At 35.7% G+C, this 24,210-nt stretch overlaps 1 protein-coding gene and 1 long non-coding RNA gene across 21 annotated transcripts in view; one reads left to right on the forward strand and one right to left on the reverse strand.

The window, feature by feature from the left end:
- Positions 1–17,245, forward strand: part of LOC141380807 (uncharacterized) — a 35,625-nt gene extending 18,380 nt beyond the window's left edge. Inside the window, exons 2-3 of the long non-coding RNA XR_012399665.1 lie at positions 2,677–2,743; positions 15,022–17,245. This is a non-coding gene — a long non-coding RNA (uncharacterized lncRNA). The remainder of the gene's footprint in view (positions 1–2,676; positions 2,744–15,021) is intronic.
- sugct (succinyl-CoA:glutarate-CoA transferase) overlaps positions 1–24,210 on the reverse strand; it is a 301,335-nt gene that overhangs the window by 236,277 nt on the left and 40,848 nt on the right. For all 20 annotated transcript variants that reach the window (XM_073940532.1, XM_068217106.2, XM_073940524.1 and 17 more), the window contains 3 exon segments: positions 23,989–24,109; positions 8,981–9,072; positions 7,514–7,657 (listed from right to left, as the gene is read on the reverse strand). In XM_073940532.1, coding sequence (XP_073796633.1) covers positions 7,514–7,657; positions 8,981–9,072; positions 23,989–24,052 — 300 coding nt within the window. In that variant the 5' untranslated portion in view covers positions 24,053–24,109.

Below are 24,210 nucleotides of genomic sequence, written 5' to 3' on the forward strand. Positions count from 1 at the left end.
AATACAGGTAACCCTGATAGCTGGTGCATTAATATTAAAGGTTAAATGCGTCACTATACATTTAATGTGTTTTTAAACATTTAAATTGGATAAGGAAACTATAATCATACAATAATAATAATAATAAAACTTTTTGAATATAGTTAAGGATATAAGGGCGTCACGGTGGCACAGTAAGTTCTTCCCGAGTTTGCATGGGTGCTCCAGTTTCCCCCACAAGTCCAAAAACATGCGCTATAGGTGAATTGGGTAGGCTAAATTAACCAAAGTGAATGTGTGTGAATGAGTGTGTGGATGTTTCCCAGTAAATGGTTGCAGCTGGAAGGGCATCCGCTGCATGAAACATATGCTGGATATCTTGGCGGTTCATTCTGACCCCAGATTAATAAAGGGACTAAGTTGAAAAGAAAATGAATGAATGAATGAATGAATGAATGAATGGCGTTAAGGATATAGTTATAGCTCTCTCACAGTTTGATTTTTGAAATACAGTATAAACTTTAAATGATCGCTTTCATAAAATGATTACTGTTCTGCATGAATTTATTCAAACATACAAATATACTGTAAAAATTCAGAAAAATCTAAAAGGTGAACTAAGCAAAAAAAAAAAAAAAAAAAAAAATATATATATATATATATATATATATATATATATATATATATATATGTTTTTCTAGCTGACAAAATTCAAATAAGACTAGAATCGCTGGCGACTATTTTCAGAATCTTTTCGTTCTTTAGAGAGAAAATAACTCCATTTATACAGCATTTTAATCTTTGGAGACATTTTATTTTAACATATACATATTATACACCAGGGGTTCTCAATCTCGGTCCTGGAGGTCCAGTGTCCTGCAGATTTTAGCTCCTACCCCAATCAGACACACCTGGGCTAGCTAATCAAGCCCTTACTAAACTTTCTAGAAATATCCTTGCAAGTGTGTTGAGGTAAGCTGGAGCTAAAATCTGCAGGAGTTTGAGAACCCCTGTTATACACCATGTGAGAGACAAAGTCCTGAAAGGGTCTCTGCTTCATAATGACAATATTTGTCGACAAACAATAATTGATTAATTTTCCTTTAGCTTAGTCTCCTGTTTAGTAGGGGTCACCCCAGCGGAATGAACCACCAACAATTCTGGCATATGTTTTACTCAGCGGGAGCCCTTTGAATCACAACCCAGTACTGGGGAAACTCATACACTCTCACATTTACGTACACTATGAACAATTTTGTTAACCTACTTCACCTAGCGCATGTGTTTGGACTGTGGAGGAAACCAGAACACCAGGAGGAAACCCCACCAACACGGAGAGAACATGCAAACTCAAAAAAGTTGCATATAATCCAGCAAACACTACCGAAGTGTAGGAATTTGGACAGGGTCATTATATAAGTGACTTCTAGAATAATGAATCGCAAACAACCTAAGGTTTTCTCAGGACACAAAGCGGTGCCCATAAATACCCATGTTTGCATCTGGATAAGGAGAAGCTGTGTGGTGTGGTTCTCTAATGCCCTTCAGTGCTTTTGCTATTGCAGAGACCCTATAAATTTGCTGAAGGGTTCGATTATTGTGACCACAGGACGATCAGCGAGGAATGTTGGGAAAAGAGGCGGAACTCACTTATCTCTGCCAGCTTACGGTCTACCGCAGCAACCTTGACCCATCATCCCTTCAGCCTTCAGATAAGACATATGCATCCCATAAATCCCGATAAAATTCGCAATCTGATGTACGGGGAGAAAAAATAATCCAGCACAGTCGTCGAGTAGAGCCTGGACTTCTTCTCTTCAAATAAGAAGCAATTAAAAACGTATGAGGGGTACGATGAGAAAAAAAACAGTTCCAAGAGAGAATGTACTTGAACCACAACAGACGACGATCGCAAACAATCGCATTATTGGAACCATTTCTGGAAACCACATCCTTGGTTCAAGCTGGTATCATTCAGGGGACGAGCGCTCTGACTTGTTCGCTCTGTACAAAGGTTTTGTGGTATCATGTCAGCAACATGAGTTGGAAGTGTTGTGGATCTTTTGAGTGATCTTTTCATAAATCTAACAGGACAATGTGACCGATTTAAAACACAGCTCTTCGCGAGGCCAGTGTAGGACAGCAGATTTAACTCAGATGCCTGATTTCTGAACCCTCTATTCATTTGTAGGGTTTATACAGAGTCCAAGGCTCTGCTCCAAAAAGCACTGCTGTATACAGTACATGGGCAGCACTTCAGGGCAGCATTGTATTTAACCCTTGTGTGCTGTTGGGGATGTTCTCATCCACTCTGGGATGATTTTGAGTCTTAATTTGGCCATAACTTTCTCTGTGTTTCAGCAAATGGAATGATTTTTGCTGACAATCTTGTTATAACACAAACTTTGGGAAAATTATTAGATTTTTCTTTCATAAGCTCAACAATAGACTCAAATGTTAATAATTTATTACCCTTTCATTATGTTGGTGGCTGTTTTTGTCCCATTGTCTTCCATTATATTCACATGTTTTGATTGTGAAGCCATGACAGGATATAATCATGCATTCTTGATTTTTGCTGGTTGTCCCTGTTGGGTAGAGGTAACATTTGGAATTTCCATTTTGGCCAATTAAAAGACAAAACAGTGATAGACTCACTGGCCACGCCCTCATCATTTGCATCTACATCTACTTTAGGTTGTTCATCCGGACCTGACGAGCAGCTGATGTCATCAGAAGAACCAGCCTGATCTCATGAGGAAAGGTAACTATTTTACCTATTGTCAGTTTAGTAGCTAATTTGTACCAATTTGTTTGAGTTCAATCATACAAAGATGTATGATTTTAAAAGGAGGCGTAACCCTGCCCCTAAACCCAACCATCGAGGGATGAGCAAATCGTGTTAAATTGTCCGAATAGGATTGTACGAATTCATACGAATTAGCCACTAAATCAAAGAGTTACAAATTGCCATGAGATTGTGTTTGGGGGAACACAGACTCAAATGCAGCTCTGAGATCATTATTATGCACGATGTGTTTGATAAGCAACAATATTTTCTATTGACAAAACAATGATAGTTTCCTTCCTTTAGTTATTTTAAAGCTTATATTTAACTTAATAAGTATGTGGGACTTTTCTTTAAAAACAATGGCACAGATTAAAAGATGATGTAAGCAGGTCTTTAAAAAAATCGGATAAAGTCACAAAATGAGAATTGACCATCAAGATCTGCCGTGTAAATGCAGCCTAGTTGTCACTATTTTGACCAGGAGTTTGCCTTTCCTCAAGCGTTTTTCACAGTTTTAAGTTAGCCACGGGCAATTATTCTCTTTACGTTTTCCATTGTACATGGCTGGAAATCTCTATGTGCAAGGGATCACTGGCGCTTCCGGACCGCATGCTTTAGATCTCATTAAACATTTTTTATGAGGCAGGCCCGAAGCCCGATATGCGTGCTAGCTATGATGTGAAATTTGGATCGAGCTCAAATGCAGGGCTCTACCAGCCATGATGTTGCCGAAATACCATTTATAAAATAAAAAGTTTGTGTGTTGCCGTCGATGGTTCAAATAAAAACTCTATTAACATGAACAGATTTTTAACAAGCTGATTTTGTTCTGTTGTATTTGCTAAACAGCTATATTGTAATGAATCTCTCTAAATGATCAAATAAGAAAACATCCTGAAGCTTATTGAACTCCCTGCTGGTGAGAAGAGAGGGTAAAGCCAGAATCGATACTAATCAAAAGCAAAATTGTATCATTCTAAATATTTGTATCTATATTATATCGACATATTTGACAACACAAGTGTAAACACCCTAAAACTTACCTAAAGGTGCTGTATGTAGGTTTTGGACTCTTCTAAAGCATAAAATACTATAAGATGTTTGCAGATATAAGAAACATGCTAAGTGAACATTCTTGTTTATCTGAAAAACAGTACTAGGGTCAGATTGAAAATGTGCGTTGCGTGCCAAAACGGCTTTAAACCCACCCACTGCCACTTTAGCCAATTATATTTTAGCACCACGGGTTTCTCAAAGCATGCACCCATGATCAAAATGCGACCTCCAGTAGACAGTAGTAAACTCCTAAATGAGACAGAGTTCCACTTGATTGAATAACAACCACATGGTTGTTATTAATTAGCAAACATATAAATATTCTGAGCGAAAGCACTAGGTGAGCAGGTTACATTGTAACCCAACAACACACTACTTGACAAGCTTTGCAGTGATAAGAAATTTGTCTGTTTGGACCAAACGAAGCACGACAGAAATTTAAATACAGCCAATCAGAAGCACAGAATAGTGCACCTACTGCCCTCCAACAATATGGTAAGTTTATAAGTTTATTTAGAACATGGTTTAAATCAGCCTTTAGTCAGGAACACTCCTGTTGGTGTCGTCAATCTGACAACCTATGCTTGCATGTGTTTTGAACCAAGAATGCAATACCTTGTTCAACCACTGAGTGTCAAACTTACATACTGCACCATTAAGTTATCAATAGTTTTTACAAATTTAAGTGGACTGAACATAAATCAATAAAGTAGCTCCCAAAAAACTTCAAGGTTTGTGTTGTTTCAACTTATTTTAAATAAGTAGTTTGAGCAAGCAGCAACAAATAATTCTTTGAGTCTACTAATCAAGAGCAAGACTGTATCATTTTAAATATTTCAATATAGATATTAATCAATATTTTTGACAACACTAGGGTGTAAACGTCCTAAAACTCTTAACTGTGAGTCCAGTGCTTCAACATAGTTTCAGATATCGAACTATGTTTCATGACAAAACCCCAAAAACCCCAGACTCTGCATTTCGACCTCTTAGAGTTTATGAGTTTTCCTCCCTTATTCTGTGTCAAAACACAATAACAAGCTGCGTAGAGGAAACACTTTTGTCATTCTGCACAAAATGAAAAACACGTTTGTTGCGTGCAAATATTTATCTATGAAGGCTTCAGTCAATCTTGCATTTCTGCTCCGAAAACCAGCCGAAGAGGGTATTTGAGGTTTCAGGTAGTTACCATGGTGAGAAAAGTCAACAGAACGCTCCTGTTAAGTGAAACTGCAGATGCAAAAGTTAAACCGCACGTCTGTCTTTAGGTTTTCAGTAAACACGTACCGCCAGGTAATTAAGAAACAAGAAGGGAATATAAAAAACACTCAACGTGAAACAAAGTATTCCCTCAGATTTATCCTGGCAAGCGGTGAAGTCTGCAAAACATCACCGGCGATAGACAGCCACACACTCTGCTAATTCCCATGATGCCACACGCTCCTGGCTTCTCAAACGGTGTTGACGTCTTCAGTTTGAGCGCTGCTATTTAAGAGCCTTGTAATCTTGCATTTCCGGGCAGAACCGGTGGTTGGCTGGCGAGCTTTTTGAGGTCGCTCAGTCAAAAGAGCAGCAAGCAGAAATTATTCACAATCACATTTGTAAATGGTCTACCATTTGCTCTCATAAGCACAGGTATTAGCCTGTCTCAAAACCCAATTACCTCATGAAGTACACGTTGACATGGTAGGAAAGCCTACTGATCCTTACAATGCATATAATGCTTATGAATTAGCCATTACCCTATAGCGTCCACACCCACGTTTACTTACGACAGGCACAAATTGAGCTGAGTCACTGCTTACATAAGGAAGAAAAGTTATCCAAAAAGACCAAGTTTAAAGTGGCCGCATGATTTAGAAACTTTGCCTAAAAGCCATTCAGTTTGACACTTGTATTGGTTGTATACAATGTTCACGGTGAAAAATGTAGAAAATATATTGTATGAAGCCATCGGGTCAAATTAAAGAGCGCATGCTGAAGTCTGGTAGCTGGGGACATCGATTGGTTTATACGGTTATACGATAATGGAGAGCTGATTTATTTATACTGTAAAGCAAAACATTCATGTTTTCTCTAGAGTAGGGAATGGGTCAGATTAAACTCACTTCCAGGGAACTGCATGCTTTCTAGCCAAACACACACACATAGACACACACACACACACACACACACACATAGACACACACAAACTGTGGTCTGGTTTGATTTAAAAAGTTCATTTGATGTACTGGGCAAGAACCAATAACAGCAAATCTGAATGAGGAATGATTTGAAGAGCTGAACGAGACATGAAAAGTGATGTCAGTCAGTGTTATTAAACGTAAATCTTTCAGGTAAATTAAAAATAACAATCAAAGTGGCTTTCAGTGTCTGACTTTTCAATCTTACCCTGGTAAAGATTTAGAATTTACAGAGTTTATGGAAACTTAGAATGAATCAATGCTGAAATATTCAATCATCACTAACAAAACATAATTGCTCACAATAACATTGAAAACTTTGAGATATTTGTGAAGGACTCTTTCTTATGCTCACCAGGGATTTATTTATTTTTTAAATAACATCATTCTTTGAAATAGCAATTTATTTGGCAAATTAAAAGTACAAATGAAGTTTTTTTTTTTTTATAAACATTTTAAATATATTTAATGTAACGGCTATAAAGCACTTTATGAATAAATTCAATACAAAATGCAAAATTAATAAATGTCTGCACTGTCAGTTTTGATGCATTCTTGTTGAATAAATAAAATTCCATTTAAAAAGAAAAGAAAAAATAATCACACTAACCCTAAACTTTGATCAGTGATGTTGAAATGAATTAATGGAGATATTAATAGAACTGATTACACTTTAGCTCAAAGTTTTCATTTCATTCACTTTAATTTAAATGAGTTTCCTGAATCTATAACAAATTAAACAGCTATTCAAAAAAATCTATATAATAATATTAACAACAGTAATATCATATCAACAACAATTAAAAAAAGTTTCTGGATTATTTCATATATTGAAATATATATTTTATGCAAGCTACAGTACCTTTCATTTTTAAATAAAAATAATATAATGAATTTTGGCATTATTAATGGAGCTTTATATCAAAATGATCATGTATTTAATTACTTTTTACTGCAAATGTGTGAAGAACTTGTGGAAAAACTTAAAAATGAAAACTCCCAAGGTTGCCTTTGAAACATTTAAGTCAGGGGTGTCTAAACTCAGTTCCTGGAGGGCCGCAGCTGTGCACAGTTTAGTTCCAACCCTAATTAAACACACCTAATTACACTAATAGAGTCCTTCAGGCTTGTTTGAAACTTACAGGTAAGTGTGTTGAAACAGGGTTAGAACTAAACTGTGCAGGGCGTCGGCCCTCCAGGAACACTCACAGGAGTTTGAAAGCCCTGATTTAAGTGAAAGACTTTGTTTTTGAATCAAATGTCTATAAAATGTTTTTAAAAATCTAGTTTGTAATGTCAATGTTTCATGCGAAGAAAAGATCGATCTATAAACTAGCAGCCCGATATTGTCTAAAGTCCCAAATTAATATGTATAATGTTATGACCTGTCGACATGTTAATTGCAGATTATGTAAAGCTATTCATGTCACTTTGATCAGATGCTTTTTTTACATAAAGTTGTGTTTAATAATAAAGTGTAGTCATAAAGTCACAGTAGTATTACCTGTGAAGACAGAAGATTGCAGTCTATATGAAGGCCTCGTCCGGTTTTCTGCCTCTGAAGCAAAGCGGCCATTATGGCTCCGTGAGTGTATAAACCAGTGGCCAGATCTGTCATAGCGACACCTGGTCTGACTGGATCCCCGTCCTTAAAACAGAACAAATAAATCAACAGGACATAAAGGGCCTAAAACTGCTAACGGCACTCAAAATCAAAAACCTTTAATGGAAACTGAAGAACAAACTGGTATGATTGGAAAACTTCACTCAGGCTGGTAAACTTGTTTTAACTACCATTGGTCAGTGGTGATGGTGCAATAGTTAGGTGTGTCGTTATTAAATAAGCACACTTCAGCACATTTTTTTTTTTTTTTTTGTTTAGTTAATGAAGGAATGATATCTGAAAAAATAAAACATTTTAGAGAGCTGATTTGTAGTTGAACCAGAGGTATATTATTAAACTAAAGCAGTTTTAAAGACTTTTTTCTTTTTATGCTTAATACTGTAAATTATTTAAAGTGATGCACTGTATAATGCGCAATATTAGTGACTGAGGCCATTCAAAATTATGTAAAAACATTATGTAAGTGGATTGGTGCATTTATGGTGATGTTAAAGCAATAGTTTACCCAAAAACTGAAAATGTACTAACAATTTCCTCACCCTCAAGTGGCTTCAAAACTTGTTGTGTTTTCTCTTTAAATGTTCGTTCTTTAAAATGTTTTAAACCTGTAACCATTAACTGATAAAGTATTTGTTTTTCCTACTATGCAAGTCAATGGTTATATGTAGTCAGCTTTCTTCAAAATAACTTCTTTTGTGTTCAAAAAAAAAAATAAATAAAAACCTAATATAGGTTTGAAACCACTTTGTGAGTAAATAAACGTTTCATTTTGGGTGAACTGCATTTAAAAAGACTGAACGCTGAGTAAATGATGACAGATTTTTCACTTTTGAGTAAATTGTCTTTTCAAAGTCAATTTAAGCATTTGAAATGACACACTCTGTATTGAAACATTTATATATTATTTTATTATTATGTAATTGTGAGAAAATGAAAACTATGTCGTCATTTACATGAGTTTCAAACTTTGAGTGAACACAAAATAATATGTTTTGAAAAATGTTGGAAACCTGTAACCATTAACATTCATAGTATTTGTTTTATTTTTGGGTCTACTAGCCCTTTAAGTTTACTATTTTTTGTTGAACTCAGAAGATATTTCGAAGAATGTTGAAAACTAATATCCCTTTAAAGTAAATTTAAAGTAAATAGTGTTAGCCATTAGAAATGACACGCTTTATACTGAAACACATCAGCACATTTTTCCAATTTTATGATTATGTAATAGCGATGACTCTGATTTTATCCTGTCATATATCAGTAATAATTTGTTGTGTTTTTTGAGCCTAAGCCAATTTTTTTCACTCAGGTGGACAATAAATTAAAACAAACAAGCATTGCTCTTACCTCAGGACCAGTGATGTGCATCATACCAGAAACCGCACATGCAATAGAGTCATATCCAGGCTTGTGTGACTCGGGCCCCGTCTGTCCATACCCTGAACAAAATCAACAAGCCGTGTTACTGATTATACAGTGGGGGAAATAGTATTGAACATGTCATGTTTTTTCCTGAGAATAATATTTCTGAAGGAGCTGTTGACATGAGATAGAACCAAATTTAGGTAAAAACCCAAACAATACAAACATAAAAATAAAACAAAACAAAAACAACAATGAAACGACACAAGGAGAAAGTGCTGAACTACTGAAACATGTTTAACACTTTATATAAAAGGCTTTTTTGGTTATGGCAGCTTAAAGATGTCTCTCATATGGAGAATAAAGTCTTCTGTGAAAATCTTGTTGGTTCTGTGGGTCTCATCTATTAAATCTGAGCTTTATTTTGTATTTTCTATTGGATTGGAGTCAGGTGATTAGCTGGCCCATTCTACGGCTTGATTTTCTTTCTCTGAAAGCATTTGAGAGTTTCCTCGGCTGTGTTTTGGATCATTGTCTTGCTGTAATGTTCACCCTGGTTTTATCCTCCTGCTAATGTAGATGTTGGACTGAAGCAGCTGATATTCATTTACAATGAGGAACAGCAGAAAGTTACTGAAGAACTATTGAGAGATTTCAGCTGCTGTCTGGGCTTTCCATGCATTTCCACAGCTCCTTTCATTAGTTCAATTCCTTTTTCCTTGTGTCATTTCATTTTATTACCTAGAACTTCATTTGTAAACTAATAACTTTTGTTTGCTTTGCATATATGGATTTATTTGGTTGTTGCCAACATCAGGTGAAATATTCAAGTCAATGGCACTTTTAGAAATATGTTTTCTGAGAAAAATTGTGTGTGGAGGATTATCAGATTGAAAATGTGCAGCTCTGTGTAACATGAGCGCATAGGAGCTACAATCTCCAGCAAATTCTGCATTGCCAGTACGGCTCGATTAGAAATCCCTACAGCTGAGCACACACACACACACACACACGCACACGCACACACACACACACACAAACACACACACACACACACACAAACACACACACACACACACACACACACACACACACACACACACACGCCCAGAGAGAATGAATGTAAGACCCGATTACATTTCTATTATCATCAGTGCAGCCAGATTAATTCACTTCTAGGTACTCCACCGTAGTTCTGAGACTTTGGAGGTAAACATCTACGGATGTGTTTATTTCCTTGGCAGAGGTATGGGCGGCTTAAGGAAAATCTGTCATGCCCGAGTATAAAAACAGCAGAGTAACTTTTCACAAAACATGGCATCACTTCATGGCATTTTTCCCTCTCTTTGCTTTAATTGGGTGTGTTTGCTAAGGCGACCATCAGTGTTATCATTGCACATGTTCACGGTTAAAAGGATGGCATATCCAAAAAATAAAAAAATCTCTGATATTAATTTAGTTTTGCCTCTATAAGTTTTTCATTGACTTTCAAATTTTTTAAAAGAATTGACTGATTCGCCACAGTTTTCACTAAAATCTTCATTAACGTTTACTGGGGAAGTAGAAAAGTCACTTACATCTTGGATAGGCTAAAGGCAAGGAAACTAACAGGAAAAGTACATTTTTTGGGGGAGAACAAACCCTTTAATATACCTTACTAATGTTAAAAACATTTTGATTTGGGATGCAAATTGACTCCTCTCTCGTTGTGTTCGTTTGTTTTTACTTCATTGACTTCCATTATAATCACATTTTTTGATTGCAAAACCATGAAAGCATATACTCCTGCATTCTTGACTGTTGGTGTTTTTCCCTGTTGGGAAGAGGTAACATTTGTCATTTTTACTGTTAATCATCAGATGGCAGCATTAACCCTTTAGGCCTGTGCAAAAATATATTTATATTATAAATTAATAAATATATAAATATTTATATGATACTCCAAATAAAAGCCCGAAACTAGCTTCATACATACACACTATACTCCAAATGCACTAAAACTGATAATCAAAAGTAAAAATTTCTAATTGTACCTCTTACCAGGAGGAAAAACCACCAACAATCAAGAATGCATAACTATATGCTGTCATGGCTTTGCAATCAAAACATGTCATTATAATGGAATTAAATGGGGTAAAAACTGCCACCAACATAACAAAAGGGTAGTCAATTTGAACAGTAAAGAAGGGTTCGTATGGACTACTAATATTAAAAACATTGGGATTTGGGATGCAGATTAAATATTGATGTGAAACTGAACTGAAGTCACAGTTTAGCAATGTCACAGGAATCAGCCACCTTAGCAATGTCCTGGCCACCAACCACATTTTTTGACAGGTTTTTATAGAGAAATATACAGTCCTAGATAGCATTTTATAGCTTTTTCCAGGATAAATTTAGGCTGGAAAGCTTTTTATAGGTCTAGCAATGAGTGGTCTCCCAAAGAGTGAAAAAGATTTTCAGCCACACACTGCAAAAAAAAAAAAAAAAAAAAAAAAAAAAAACTTTTCTTTTTCTAGTTTAAATGTTTAAAACACAAAGCATTTTAGGCAAGTATAAATATTTTCTTGTTGAAATAATAAGCCAAAATTAAGTGAGTTTTTCCTTAAAACAAGCAAAATAATCTTACAATGGGGTAAAGCAAAACAATCTTATTTCAAAGCAAAATCAAGATTATTTCACTTACCCCATTGGCAGATTATTTAGTTTGTTTTAAAGAAGAACTCACTTAAATTTAACAATATTTCTGAAAAAAAGACAATATTTTTGGATTGTTTTAGCACTTTGTTAAGACAGGAAGTTGTAGATGTCAAAATGAAGTAAGCTTCAGGGTTAGAGATAGATTCTGAGGGTTGGGAAGAAGGCCTAGAGAATATACATGTATGTTTAATTATTGTAAGACATAATTTAATTTAATTTAAAACCCAGCACAGATCATACTTATCTAAGGATAAACTGCAAAAGATTTTCCTCAGGTATCTCCAATTTGTGACAGGTGTAAAGCAGCAGAAGGATCCCTAACCGATTGGATATGGTTCTGTCCTAAACTACAAGAATTTTAGGAAAATATATTTAAAGCCCTCCAATAAAACGTGAAGGACATCCACTTATAGCTGTCCATGGGATATTGGGCGACTTAAGAGATGTTTAATAAATATGAAAGACAAGCTATGTTATTTGGTATGGTAATTGCCAAAAGGGTGATTGAGAATGTGGAAAGATTGAGATATATCAATAATGATAAATTGGAAATATTTGATAAAACATAGGGACAGATATTAGAATGTCTTAATGCATTGGAAGAAATGCAAGCATAACCAATGACCCGTCAATAACATAGTAACTAAATATTGAGTGTAATCGATAATCACTATTCATAATCTATAATATTTTCAATGATCTGCACAAACTATTATTTAACATTAAACTATAGTCAGAATAATGCTTTTAATTTTGGTAATACAGGAGCAATGCTACTTTATAATTCTTTTTACTTATGCATTACCTGATCAGCTATATTATAATTTGCTTTCATGTGCATTTGTTACTCAGTGTTCTGTAGTTCTGTCATATACCGTAGGTTAGGATTTTCTTGTATTGTATTTTATATGTATTATTATTGTATTGTATGGTTTGTATATTTTGTTGTAGGTTTCTTTTTGTTGTTGTAATTTTCTAAAATGCAAAAAGTACATGAATAAATGGTAACTACAATACATGTATTATTGGATTGTCTAGAAAATGCTTCTTAATTTAAGAATTTTTAGATATTTGTACTAGAAACAAGACAAAAACTCAATTTTTTGTAGTATATACAGTGCTGTTGTGTTTTTGAATTCCCACTTTTTACAGTTTATATTATAATAAGTGCAAATTTCTAATAATTGCATTATGTATCGCAGCCAAAAATCGTGGATTATGCCACTAACATCACAGAAGTGTATTACAAACAGATTACCCATTTTATGACTCCACATTCATAACATTACAACCCATAAGAAACACCACAAAAAGGGTGCAAAGACACTTTGAAACTACTCAAGTAAACAAAGAACAAAGTTTCCCATAATGCCCGCATCAGCCAGGCCCCATCACTGTTGTAACCACACCAATATTAGCACAAGTGTGAGAACAGCAATAGCTGGATTTGAACATTTTCTACAGAAAATCTGAAAGGACTTGTGGGGAAAAACAGCCAGAACTCTGCGGGAGCTTTTTAATACGCTGCAAATGATTTCTAGGGTGCTAAAATCCAGTTAAGAAAGACAAACATGGGCGCTGTCTAAACAATGGTCTGCTTGCATGAGAATTCTGACCAGCACAGCACGGCAACAGCTCAACCAATGTCACAGGTCTAGGGCGGGGCTATCATTTAATCTGACCAATGGGGATAAAATCAGAGAGCTCTCTCATCCTGCATAGACGACAACAGTTCAGAGACATTCAAAGCATTGAAAACAGTGTAATGTGTACAGTCTAAAGATGCCTTAAGATTTTTTAGTTCAATAAACTTTTAATTTGCTGCTTATTATTAGTTGGTAAGGTATATTTGGGTTTAGGTATTGGATAGAATAAGGGATGCAGAATGAGATCAAACTTTATAAGTAATAACAAATAGTTAATTTCTCAATATTACAAAGTCAATAAGCCGGAAGAAATGTGACAAATTATATAACTCAAGTGTTACTGATTTTGTGCATTTTCAAAGCAAAACACAAGAACTGAAGCAAAAAATGCCATATGTTTTGAGAAAAGTCATAACAAAATTCATTTTAACCAGCAAATATCAAAAATATTGTCATTGCAAACTCTTAGGGTGGCTGATTCTCTTATGTCCACTCATTAAATCCATTGATTATTTACTGTATTATATACTAATAATTTATTTATTATTATTTTATTATTTATCTCTGGTGAGATGCATTACAATGGACTTTCCCAATCCCGTCTTAACTCCTGCTCCTGTACTCTTGTATTCATCTACCTCAAATCTCAAAATCCAATAGACATCTGATGGACTGAACCAATAAGCCAATACAATCAGATGTACACCACAACACAGATGACATGGTCAATTTATCTCTGTGGTCAGACAAAAACTACAGATATTTTGTGCTATTTCTGCATAGAATTGTCAAATATCAGCAGATTTGACGGGCTAAAGAAAAACCTACGGATTGTGAATCTATTCATTACAAAGTGCCAGAATTTGATTCATAATTTTCAACTTTTCCACCAGAAATTACACAAAAAAACATCCTTAAGTGTCAGGTCAGGTTTTAGAAACAACAGTGGCAACATAAATGGAGAAAACAATGTATTAATTTCAAAGTAAAACATCCTTATATGTTCCAACCACTTATTTTGTACAAAAGCATTTTAATGAAACCAAACAAAAAAATAATACTTGACAGCATCATTAACTAGTAGTAGCACTGGATCCATTCATAAAACAGCCCAGGATCCTGCATGCCCTGCCAGCTTTGACTCGATGTGAAAGGCATCCAGACCTCAACACATTGGTGTGTTCTAATGAAGGGCATATGCTGAGAATAACTCGCGTTCTCAGACGCCACTTAATCCTCTTTAATTTGCTGTAAAGAAATTAAACCCAAATAATAAAACCAAACGAGGAGCTTTGTCGCTTCTGTGGACCTCAAACATCTCCAGAGGAGGAACAGCAGCCTGTGTGGTGGTTCTTCTCCTTAATCATCAGTGTACAAACCCAGCCTGATTATTCCCATTTACCAAACTAGACTGTGTGTGTGTGTGTGTGTGTGTGTGTGTGTGTGTGTGTGTGTGTGTGTGTGTGTGTGTGTGTGTGTGTGTGTGTGTGTGTGTGTGTGTGTGTGTGTGAAACACGATCTGTCTCGATCTGAACCCCTGAGCCGTAACAGACATGATGTAAAAAGCTTTTTATATTTTATAAATATTTTTATAATAATCAATTATTTATTATGATTACAAATATTTTCATTTCATATTAAACATTTTTATTATTACTGTTTTCCAATTCCAATTTGCAGCAAGACCATAGTAAAGGAGGTCGCACACTGGATGCGCCGCGCCAACAACACGCCACGCAGTGCCATGCAAACATGGCTTTATATCAGGGTACACACATCGGATAGGAGGACAGAGAAGCAAAGAGACTCAAGTCAGCCAGAAAATATGATGAAGGCGGTAACTGTGGACTCTTAAAGGTAATACATAGCGAGTCATTTAATTATCTGTCAGAGGTATTAGTAAACTGTATAGTGATGCTTCATAGGATTTACGTTTGAAGGTACATGTTTCTTTGTTATCCACGATTGAAACATTACGTTAACAGTATATATGGCACAAAATAAATGAAGACCATTCAGAATCACCGTATAATTACAGTGCATCATGTTCCAGGACACTGAAATTGTGTGGTGGACATCGATCACAGTAACTTTTATTTCTTGGTTTTGTTCCGGATATTATTCATTGACAAATGAAGCACTGCACTATTGGCTGTTTTTAAGTGAAGGAGCTACTTTATTTCCCGCCCTCTCTTTGTGTTTTAGTTTACGTCAAACATTTAATAAAAAAATGGCAAAAAATTTCAAAGCATTTCAAGGGATCTTTAAAGAAATTAGTACTGTAACTATTGTAAAGTGTGACGTGTCAGAAATCAAGAGAAGCTAAAAACAAGCATTACATGCGGTTAACCAATAAAAATCACATTGAAAAAAGCATTTAAAAATACACTTATTAATATTTCTAATGAGTATTTGTAGCAAACAACGAAATATAATACTTTAAGATTAATCTTTTAACATAAAAGGACCTAATTATGACCATTTTGACACTAGCTATGCAAAATAAATCCCACAGTTCCTGACAGTCCCGGTGTCAACATCTGATTAATCGCCTATTTAAGACATCTTTTTTGGAGCAGAATTTAAATGATGTCTTATATCAAAAATGTTTTTAGTCTGCCAAGTCATATGTTTAAGAGTCCAGGGATATAATGTACAGTAAAGGTTATGCAGCAGTGCTGCTTCCAGATGAAACTGGGCCAAAACGTAAGAAAATAAATGAATTATATAAATGGGTCACCCCCAAATTGCTACTGGACCACAAGTTTGCCCCCTCGGGACTGAAGCAATAAACTGAAGGATTTCAATAAATCAGCTGAAGACATGCAGGACCCAAATTACAAATAAATTAGACAAGAACTGCTACAACATGTGAGATACCAAATGAATGGCTTCCCTTTTTCCTGATTGGGGTGTGTAATCAATCACAGTTCAAGCGGAGGCGCAGGAGACAGCTAATGATATTTTCTTAAAGCAAAGATTTAAAGTCTTCAACCTCAAGTGCTGAGTAAAACATTTCAATCAAGCAAAGAAACATATAAAGAAGACTCTAACAACACTAACAAGGCATTTTCACATACACATGCATTCATACATGCATTCACAACAGAACCAGATGAAGCATCAAGCGCGAGTGATTTACATGTTAAGTCAATGCAAAGACGCAAATAGATATCCTGCAAAATTGAGCTAAAATTTTCGTTTGATTCGCTCGAGCTGGAAAATCTGAACTTTCAGACTTTTGCACTGCATTAACCAATTAGAAGCTTGCTCTAGTAAAAGCACCTATTGTTGGTGTTTCGAAGGGAAATCCTCCTACCGACACAGGAGAACAGCTGATCAAAATGGGCTTGGGTCAATCGGAAGCACCGCTGAAAGCCTCCATCATCCAGGTATATTTCTGGAGATGATGAACTCATAGAGCAGGATGCACCTCAGAAAGGATCTAGTGGCCTCAAGACAGAGGTGCCGAATGAATATACGCAGTTTTTCAGCCTTCCTAAAGCACTTAAAGCACAGCTACTCTCTCATTAAAATGTTAACCATTTAGTAATTAAACTAAACAGAAGCCCCTGCCCATAACGTGAATCCACGTCTATTGTGAAGTGAATTTAACGCGTGAATGAAGAGTAAAATCAAAATATTTAAGTGGCTATTTCCAATCAGCAAGATTTATTCACGGAACATGCGTCTGGTGTGAACACAGCTTAAGGAACACTGTACAATTTTTCTTTCTCTGTTGAGCATTTAAGATCTGCCATAGAACAACTCCACCAGAGTTTACCTTAGTCATTGCATTTATTATTAGTCATTTTATTTATTTAGTCTTATGTCATTATTTTGAGTATTTAAAAAAATACATACACACACACACACATATATATATATATATATATATATATATATATACACACACACACACACACACACACACACACACATACATATATATATACACACACACACACACACACACACACACACACACACACACACACACACACACACACACACACACACACACACATAAATACAGTGCTCAGCATATACAAAACACCCCTTACAAATCTTTCTTTTAAATTCATATCTGTTTAATAAATTTGTTTTGTTTAAATGCACCAAAATACATTGCACAAAATACATATATATATCCTTACACTCCCAATTTGAAGGCTATGTATGTAAGAAATTCATAATAATTAGATAAATTGTTCAAAAGTGCAACAAACCACAATAAAAACAAATTAATATTGAGAAATCTATATTACGCAATAATACACTTGAAAAAATATTTGAGAAAGCTACTAATGTTGTGTGTGTGTAGAGATATAATTGTGTCATTGTTAGATAATTTTAATATTTTTATTTTAGATAACTGCAGCACACGGTTTGTTTGTTTGTTTTATAGCTACACAAAAAAAAAGAAGAAAAAGAGCAGAGGCCTTTAGAACAAATTCAAGCTGTTGGTGAAATTCCCCTTACAGTAATGTTGTACTCTGTGTCTGTGTCAGTTTATACAAATGCTCAGAGTTCTAATGTTATTTTGTTTTCAATTGAATGTGGTTTAAATTTTATAAAGGATAATTCAGATAACACGGAAATCCTAAAATCTAAATTCATATCTCCCATATGTATTACAGTCCATATAAACCTAATTAGGTTTTGCCCAAATCTAATCACAAGGGAAACGATTATTTTGTTTCGACTTTAATATGATTCAATTTGATAAAGTTGGAGATTACTATCCAGGATATTTAATAGGATTAATACGCCAATTCATCTGAAAGCATTAAAAATTATTAACATCCATAGACTCAGAGAGACAGTTCACCCCAAAACTAAATATCTGTCATCATTTACTCACCCTATACTTGTTTAAAACCCATTTGACTTACAATTGAACAGAAAAAAAGTTATGTTGGAAATTGCTGATATTGATTTTACCCAGTGCGACATGGTGGCTCAGTGGTTAGCACTGTCGCCTTACAACAAGAAGGTCACTAGTTCGAGTCACAGCTGGGTCAGTTGGCATTTCTGTAAGGAGTTTGCATGTTCTCCCCGCATTTGCGTGGGCTACCTACGGGTGCTCCAGTTTCCCCCACAGTCCAAACACATGCGCTATAGGGGAACTGGATAAACTAAATTGGCCATTGTGTATGAGTTTGAATGAGTGTGAAAGGATGTTTCCCAGTACTGGACTGTAAAACATATGCTATAATAGTTGGCAGTTCAATCTGCTGTGGCAAAACCTGATGAATAAAGGGTACTAAGCCAAAGCAAAATGAATGAATGAATGAATGAATGAATGAATGAATGATATTACTCATTGACATAGTATTTTTTCCACCTACGGAAGTCAATGTGTGCCAGCAAGCAGAATTCTTTAAAATATCTGCTTGTTGAAACTCAAAAAGGTTTAAAACCACATGATGGAGGGTAAATAGTAGAGGTGTGAACCTATACTGGTCTCACGGTTCGGTTACGATTATCATGCCATCGATTCGGTTCAATTCGATATCTCGGTGCATTGACGATGCTTTCCATATACAGTGTTATATTTTAGGGCAGAGGCTATAACAAGCTGTCTGTATAAACACACAGACACACAGCACCGCACTGTCTCTCATTCAAACACATACACAAACATAGACAGAACCAAAGAAACAAACACACACACACACACACTTAAGCCCGCGCAACAGGGAGAGCTTGCGCTGAGCGGAGCAGAAAAACGAAAAAAAAAAAGAAGCACTTTTCCGACGGTCCCTTACTGAGAGCTCCTCTCAGCGCGAGCTCTCCCGGCTAAGCACATATTTCGAGGGCTTAAACGAAGCAGTGCTCGTAATGTCGAGCGGAAAAAAAGAACGACAGCTGTGATACATAACCAGCTTTGTCTTTCTGTAGGAAACACATTTTAGATCTTTTTAGGGTAAGAGGTTTTTGAGTTAATGCCGTCTATAACTGAATGTGTGTCAGGAACATCGAAAACAAAACCAACTAAACCGCGCTCATTTCTGGCGCCCCCCTGGATATACAGCACCCTTAGCATTTGCCTATGGTGCCTATGCCACGGGCCGGCCCTGAGTTGCCTGAGTGTTGTAAATACTCGCGCTCACCTCCCCCACGACAGAGTGCATAGGAGATGAATGACGTCAGTACATAATAACCGGTTATGATTATTACTGAACCGATACCGAATTGTCCGCGTCTGCATCACGGTGCACTGAAAAAAACAATTAATTTTGACACCCCTAGTAAATAGCAAAGTAATTTTTATTTTTGGGTGAACTATCCCTTTAAGCAGCCAAAGCGGTATAAATACACACAAAAGGAACAATGACGACAGCCGATTAGAGATCCTTGTCCTCAAAATCCCAGTCAGAGGAACATTAGAGTCTGATAAATCAAACAGCACGTTTTGAGAAGCATTCCAGACTGATTTTACACTCAAGAAGAAAGTGAAAAATTCTCTCACAAGGGGAAGATTAAGCGATTCGGGATGAGCATGGTAAATCACTCCAATTTAACTGTCCAGCATCCACAATTTCATGAGGTCTTGTGGGTTACGCCTCCAGGTCTTTATAAGCAGTGAGAGACATGGGAATTTGGCTGTGATTTGTGATCTTACAGGGAACAGCTGAAGTAAAAAAAGTTGTGATTCATTGTAAAGCACAAGATATGCCATTGAAATGTTGACACAATGCAAAAACTTGCATCATATGTATGAAGAGCACCAACATACTGTAAAGGCGTGTTCACACCAAGCATGATAATGATAAATATCAATCTGGAATTAAAACAGCAGCAAAGATCAGGCCACAGCTATAACAATAAATACATATAGAACCATCGGGCTCTATTTTAAACATCTAAGCACATGGTGACGATACACATTTGCTATTTTAAGTGGAAAAATAGTCTGCGAACTCAGCGCATTCTCTGAAAGGGTTGTCCTTATTTTCTTAAGGAGTTATGGGTGTAACATGCATTAAACCAATCAGAGTGTCATCTCCCCTGCCCTTTAAGAGCAAATTGTGTTTGGACCTAGCAGATTCGCTATTTACATGGTGGATTTTGTAAGCAGAAAAGCTGAACGCTAGCAAGCAGGCATGCATGTGCGCAAGATTATAGAGCAGGGGTTCTCAAACTTCATCCTGGAGGTCCGGTGTCCTGCAGATTTTAGGTCCAATTTGCTTCAACACACATGCAAGGATGTTACTAAAAAGCCTTGTAAAAGCTTGATTAGTTAACCCAGGTGTGTCTGATTGGGGTTGGAGCTATAAACTGCAGGACACCGGACCTCCAGGACCGAGATTGTGAACCCCAATAACAGACCATCTACAGAAAAGGCAGATTTCACCAAAGCTTCCTGAGGTGAAGAGGGCATTGGAGGAGGTAGCCTTTTATATTTATGTTTAGAATAAAAATCTTTTACATTTCTAGCATTTAATTTTTCATATTTAAAGATATTTCTGTGCTGCTGCGCATCCCTGTGTATGTGATAAGCAATGTGTTAAAGAACAGAAAATTAACTGTGCTCCTTGTGCCGTATAATAGGGTCCAAGATCATAGGGATCACTTTCAGAACGATTTTTTCCCAGCTAACAAATAATAAACAACTGGCAGCCAGTTAGAATCCATTTAAATATAAAGGGCTCTTAAAATTTAAAGCTACTGACAACATTGTGGAGAAGCTGATTGACGTAAAGCCCTCGTTTCAAATATTATTTAGCAGTAATGACCATCTAGAAAACAAGTCTAACAACTACAATCGCTAAATTGTTTGATTAGATTATTACATTTTTAATAAAAACTCACTGGTTAGTAGTGCATTGAGGACACCTGCTGTTTATAAAGGGGTAATGCAGACTGAAAAAGCATAAACTAAAAATAACCAGATCGTTAATGTTCATCAGTGTGGACGCAAACATATTTTACGTTATATTTATAGTTTGCCAAACTTTTTTGCATGCAGATAGATGTTATAATTTAACTTTTAAACTTTCATTTAAAAGCAGACATTTCTGACAGTTCTAAAAAGCATTAAATCCAGATGCATCTGGTGGTAAAATATTATATACACACTCTTAATCAAAGAAATGCATGGTAGTTTGACCAAAACTGGCGTCTTTATATAGCAGCATTGACAGAGCGGCTATACAGAAATGCTGATTTCCCTTTCCTTATCAAGTGTGACTTGACTGCAGGATTTATGGGAGCCTGACACGTGAAAGCAATCACCAGAGCAGCCAGCGTGGTGACAGTGCCCATCCGCTTCAGATTAGCGTGGCTGCAGAACAATTTTCAAGTCAAGAGTGGCTTCCTTTATGAGCGCGATTAAAAAAGGAAGAGAAAAAAATCAGACAGTAAAGTAAATTAGCCTTTTCATAAGGACCATACGACTGAAAACATTAGGGTTTATGGGTTAAAAGCAGGCCAGATTTAGAATAGCATAACGGTGTCTACAGTACAGAGTTAAGCTAAGTTTTAACATATTTAACTGGAGACGTAAAATGTAATGAAGAACACATTGGCTTTTTGTTCCTCCAATTATGCAAACTTACAACGTTTCTCTGTTCATTCACGTCATAGACTGCATTAGTTTACATCTGCAGTTCTCGGCAGGCCGCATCCTGCTGTCAGCATTAAATTTGTGGCATGCGTTACGCTTAATACAACCTATTTTTACAGCCCAGGCTCTGGAAATATGTGCTTCAGCCTACATTTTTTGGCGAAACATAAAATATGTTACTCCGGGTACATTTCAATCCACGTTTCAGATGAGAGATCCACTAGAGGGTGCTGTCTACATTTCTGACAATCTGAAATCTTACATAGGGTACATTTAGTTATACGTTTCATGCACACGTACTTCTTGTGCAAGTCTAAAAGAAGATATAGGTCACCTGACCAGTAAACCACTGACCTAAACCCAATCAATAGCCTTTTCAAAAGCAGACGTAAGAGAAAAGTGCACTCAAAACACAGTTTACCTTGATTTTACATTGCTTTTAGGTTTTTTGTGGAAGCGTGCTTCAACTGAGTCTAACCCAAGCATTCTGCAGCACAGGTACAACACCATACAAAGTAAGCTCAAAAATCAAAGACAGCATAAAGGCCCCGATATACTTCAAATAAAACGGAAGAAAGCAAAAACTAATTTGCCATTTATATACGCGTGTGTGTGTGTGTGTGTGTGTGTGTGTGTGTGTGTGTGTGTGTGTGTGCAGAATAAAGCAAACAATTCATCTAGTTCAGGGGTGTCCAAACTCGGTCCTGGAGGGCCAGTGTCAAGACTTTAGCTCTCCAAGCCTAATCAAACACACCTGAAGCAGCTAATCGGGCTCTTACTGGACATACTAGAAACTTTCTGGCAGGTGTGTTGAAGCAAGTTGTACCTAAACTCAGCAGGACACCAGCCCTTTAGGACTGAGTTTGGACATCCCTGATCTAGTTTTATTCTTTTGATAAAATGCAGAAATTGAACTCTTATGTTTATATTTAGTGAACCTTAAATGGATAAACCACTAAAAAACTATCAAAATGTTCTTGGCAATTAAATGAATTAGTAAATTCTCAGTAAAACTGGAAATGCTGTGCAAATAAAAGACCATTAATGCAAACTATTTTTTTGGCCTTTGCATTTACAGTACTATGATTTATATGAACTTTAACCTTTTTGCCTCTGAGTTTAAGCATGCCTGGTGTGATACCTTGTGTACGTGTTATAAATGATAAAATAACAAACACACATCTAAAAACATGACGGGAATGAAGATGCAATAACATTTACTTTTGGCTATAAAGTTTTCTGGGGCAAAATTATTGGTCCACTAGGGGGGGCATTAATAAATTTCCGAGGCAGCAACTATTTACTATTAATTATTTAATTAATTATTTATAATAAATAAATAAATAAATGTATTTATTTTTATTTAATAATAATAATAATAATAACAACAATAATAATATTATTAATAATAATAATAATGTATTTTAAGCTTATTAAAATGCCCCCCAATGCCCCAAAAAACTCCAATATAACATGCCAATTTATAATTATATATATATATATATATATATATATATATATATATATATATATATATATATATATATATATATATATATATATATAGTTCATGAAATAATATTTTTTTATCAATCATTAATTTTTAACCCCTAATTTAGTCTTCTGAAATGTAAAAAAATATATTATTTAAATAAAAAAATCTTAACTACAGTATTCAGAAGTAATATTACTTGCAGTTTCAGCAATGCTTTATTATAAATAACAATTCTCTTTATTAACTAGTGTCTTATATCCTGCCTATTTTTTAAATACTTCCAGTTCATTAGTGCGTATACATGACATATTCTGCATGATCTTATTCTACATCTCTAATCCTACCCAATACCTAAACCCATCTACTACCTTAATGACTATTAATATGCAGCAAACTACGAGTTTCTTAACCTATAAAAGTCGTAGTCAGTAGTTTATTAATAGTGAGAACTGTACCCTAATATAAAGTTTGTACACAGTTTCTACAAAAAAAGAAATCAAGCCGCTTTGTCATAACTAAAGCAGAAATCTTAAAATAGTATAAGGTTGATGCTTTGGCATCTTGTGAAAACTGTGCGCACCTGTTATAGAGCAATAGATGAGCCGCGGCGCCACTTTCCTCAACTCCTCGTACCCAAGTCCCATCTCACCCAGCTTCCCGGGCAAATAATTCTCCAGAAGAACATCACAGATTTTGGCAAGCTGACAAAAAAAGACAATGAAGTGAGACAGGCAAGGTGTGCAAAACAAAATAAAAAAGATGGAATGTATTTAAATCAAAAGGTGTAAGTCATATATAAAAT

Source organism: Danio rerio, chromosome 24 (assembly GCF_049306965.1).
Source record: "Danio rerio strain Tuebingen ecotype United States chromosome 24, GRCz12tu, whole genome shotgun sequence".
Lineage (NCBI taxonomy): Eukaryota > Metazoa > Chordata > Actinopteri > Cypriniformes > Danionidae > Danio > Danio rerio.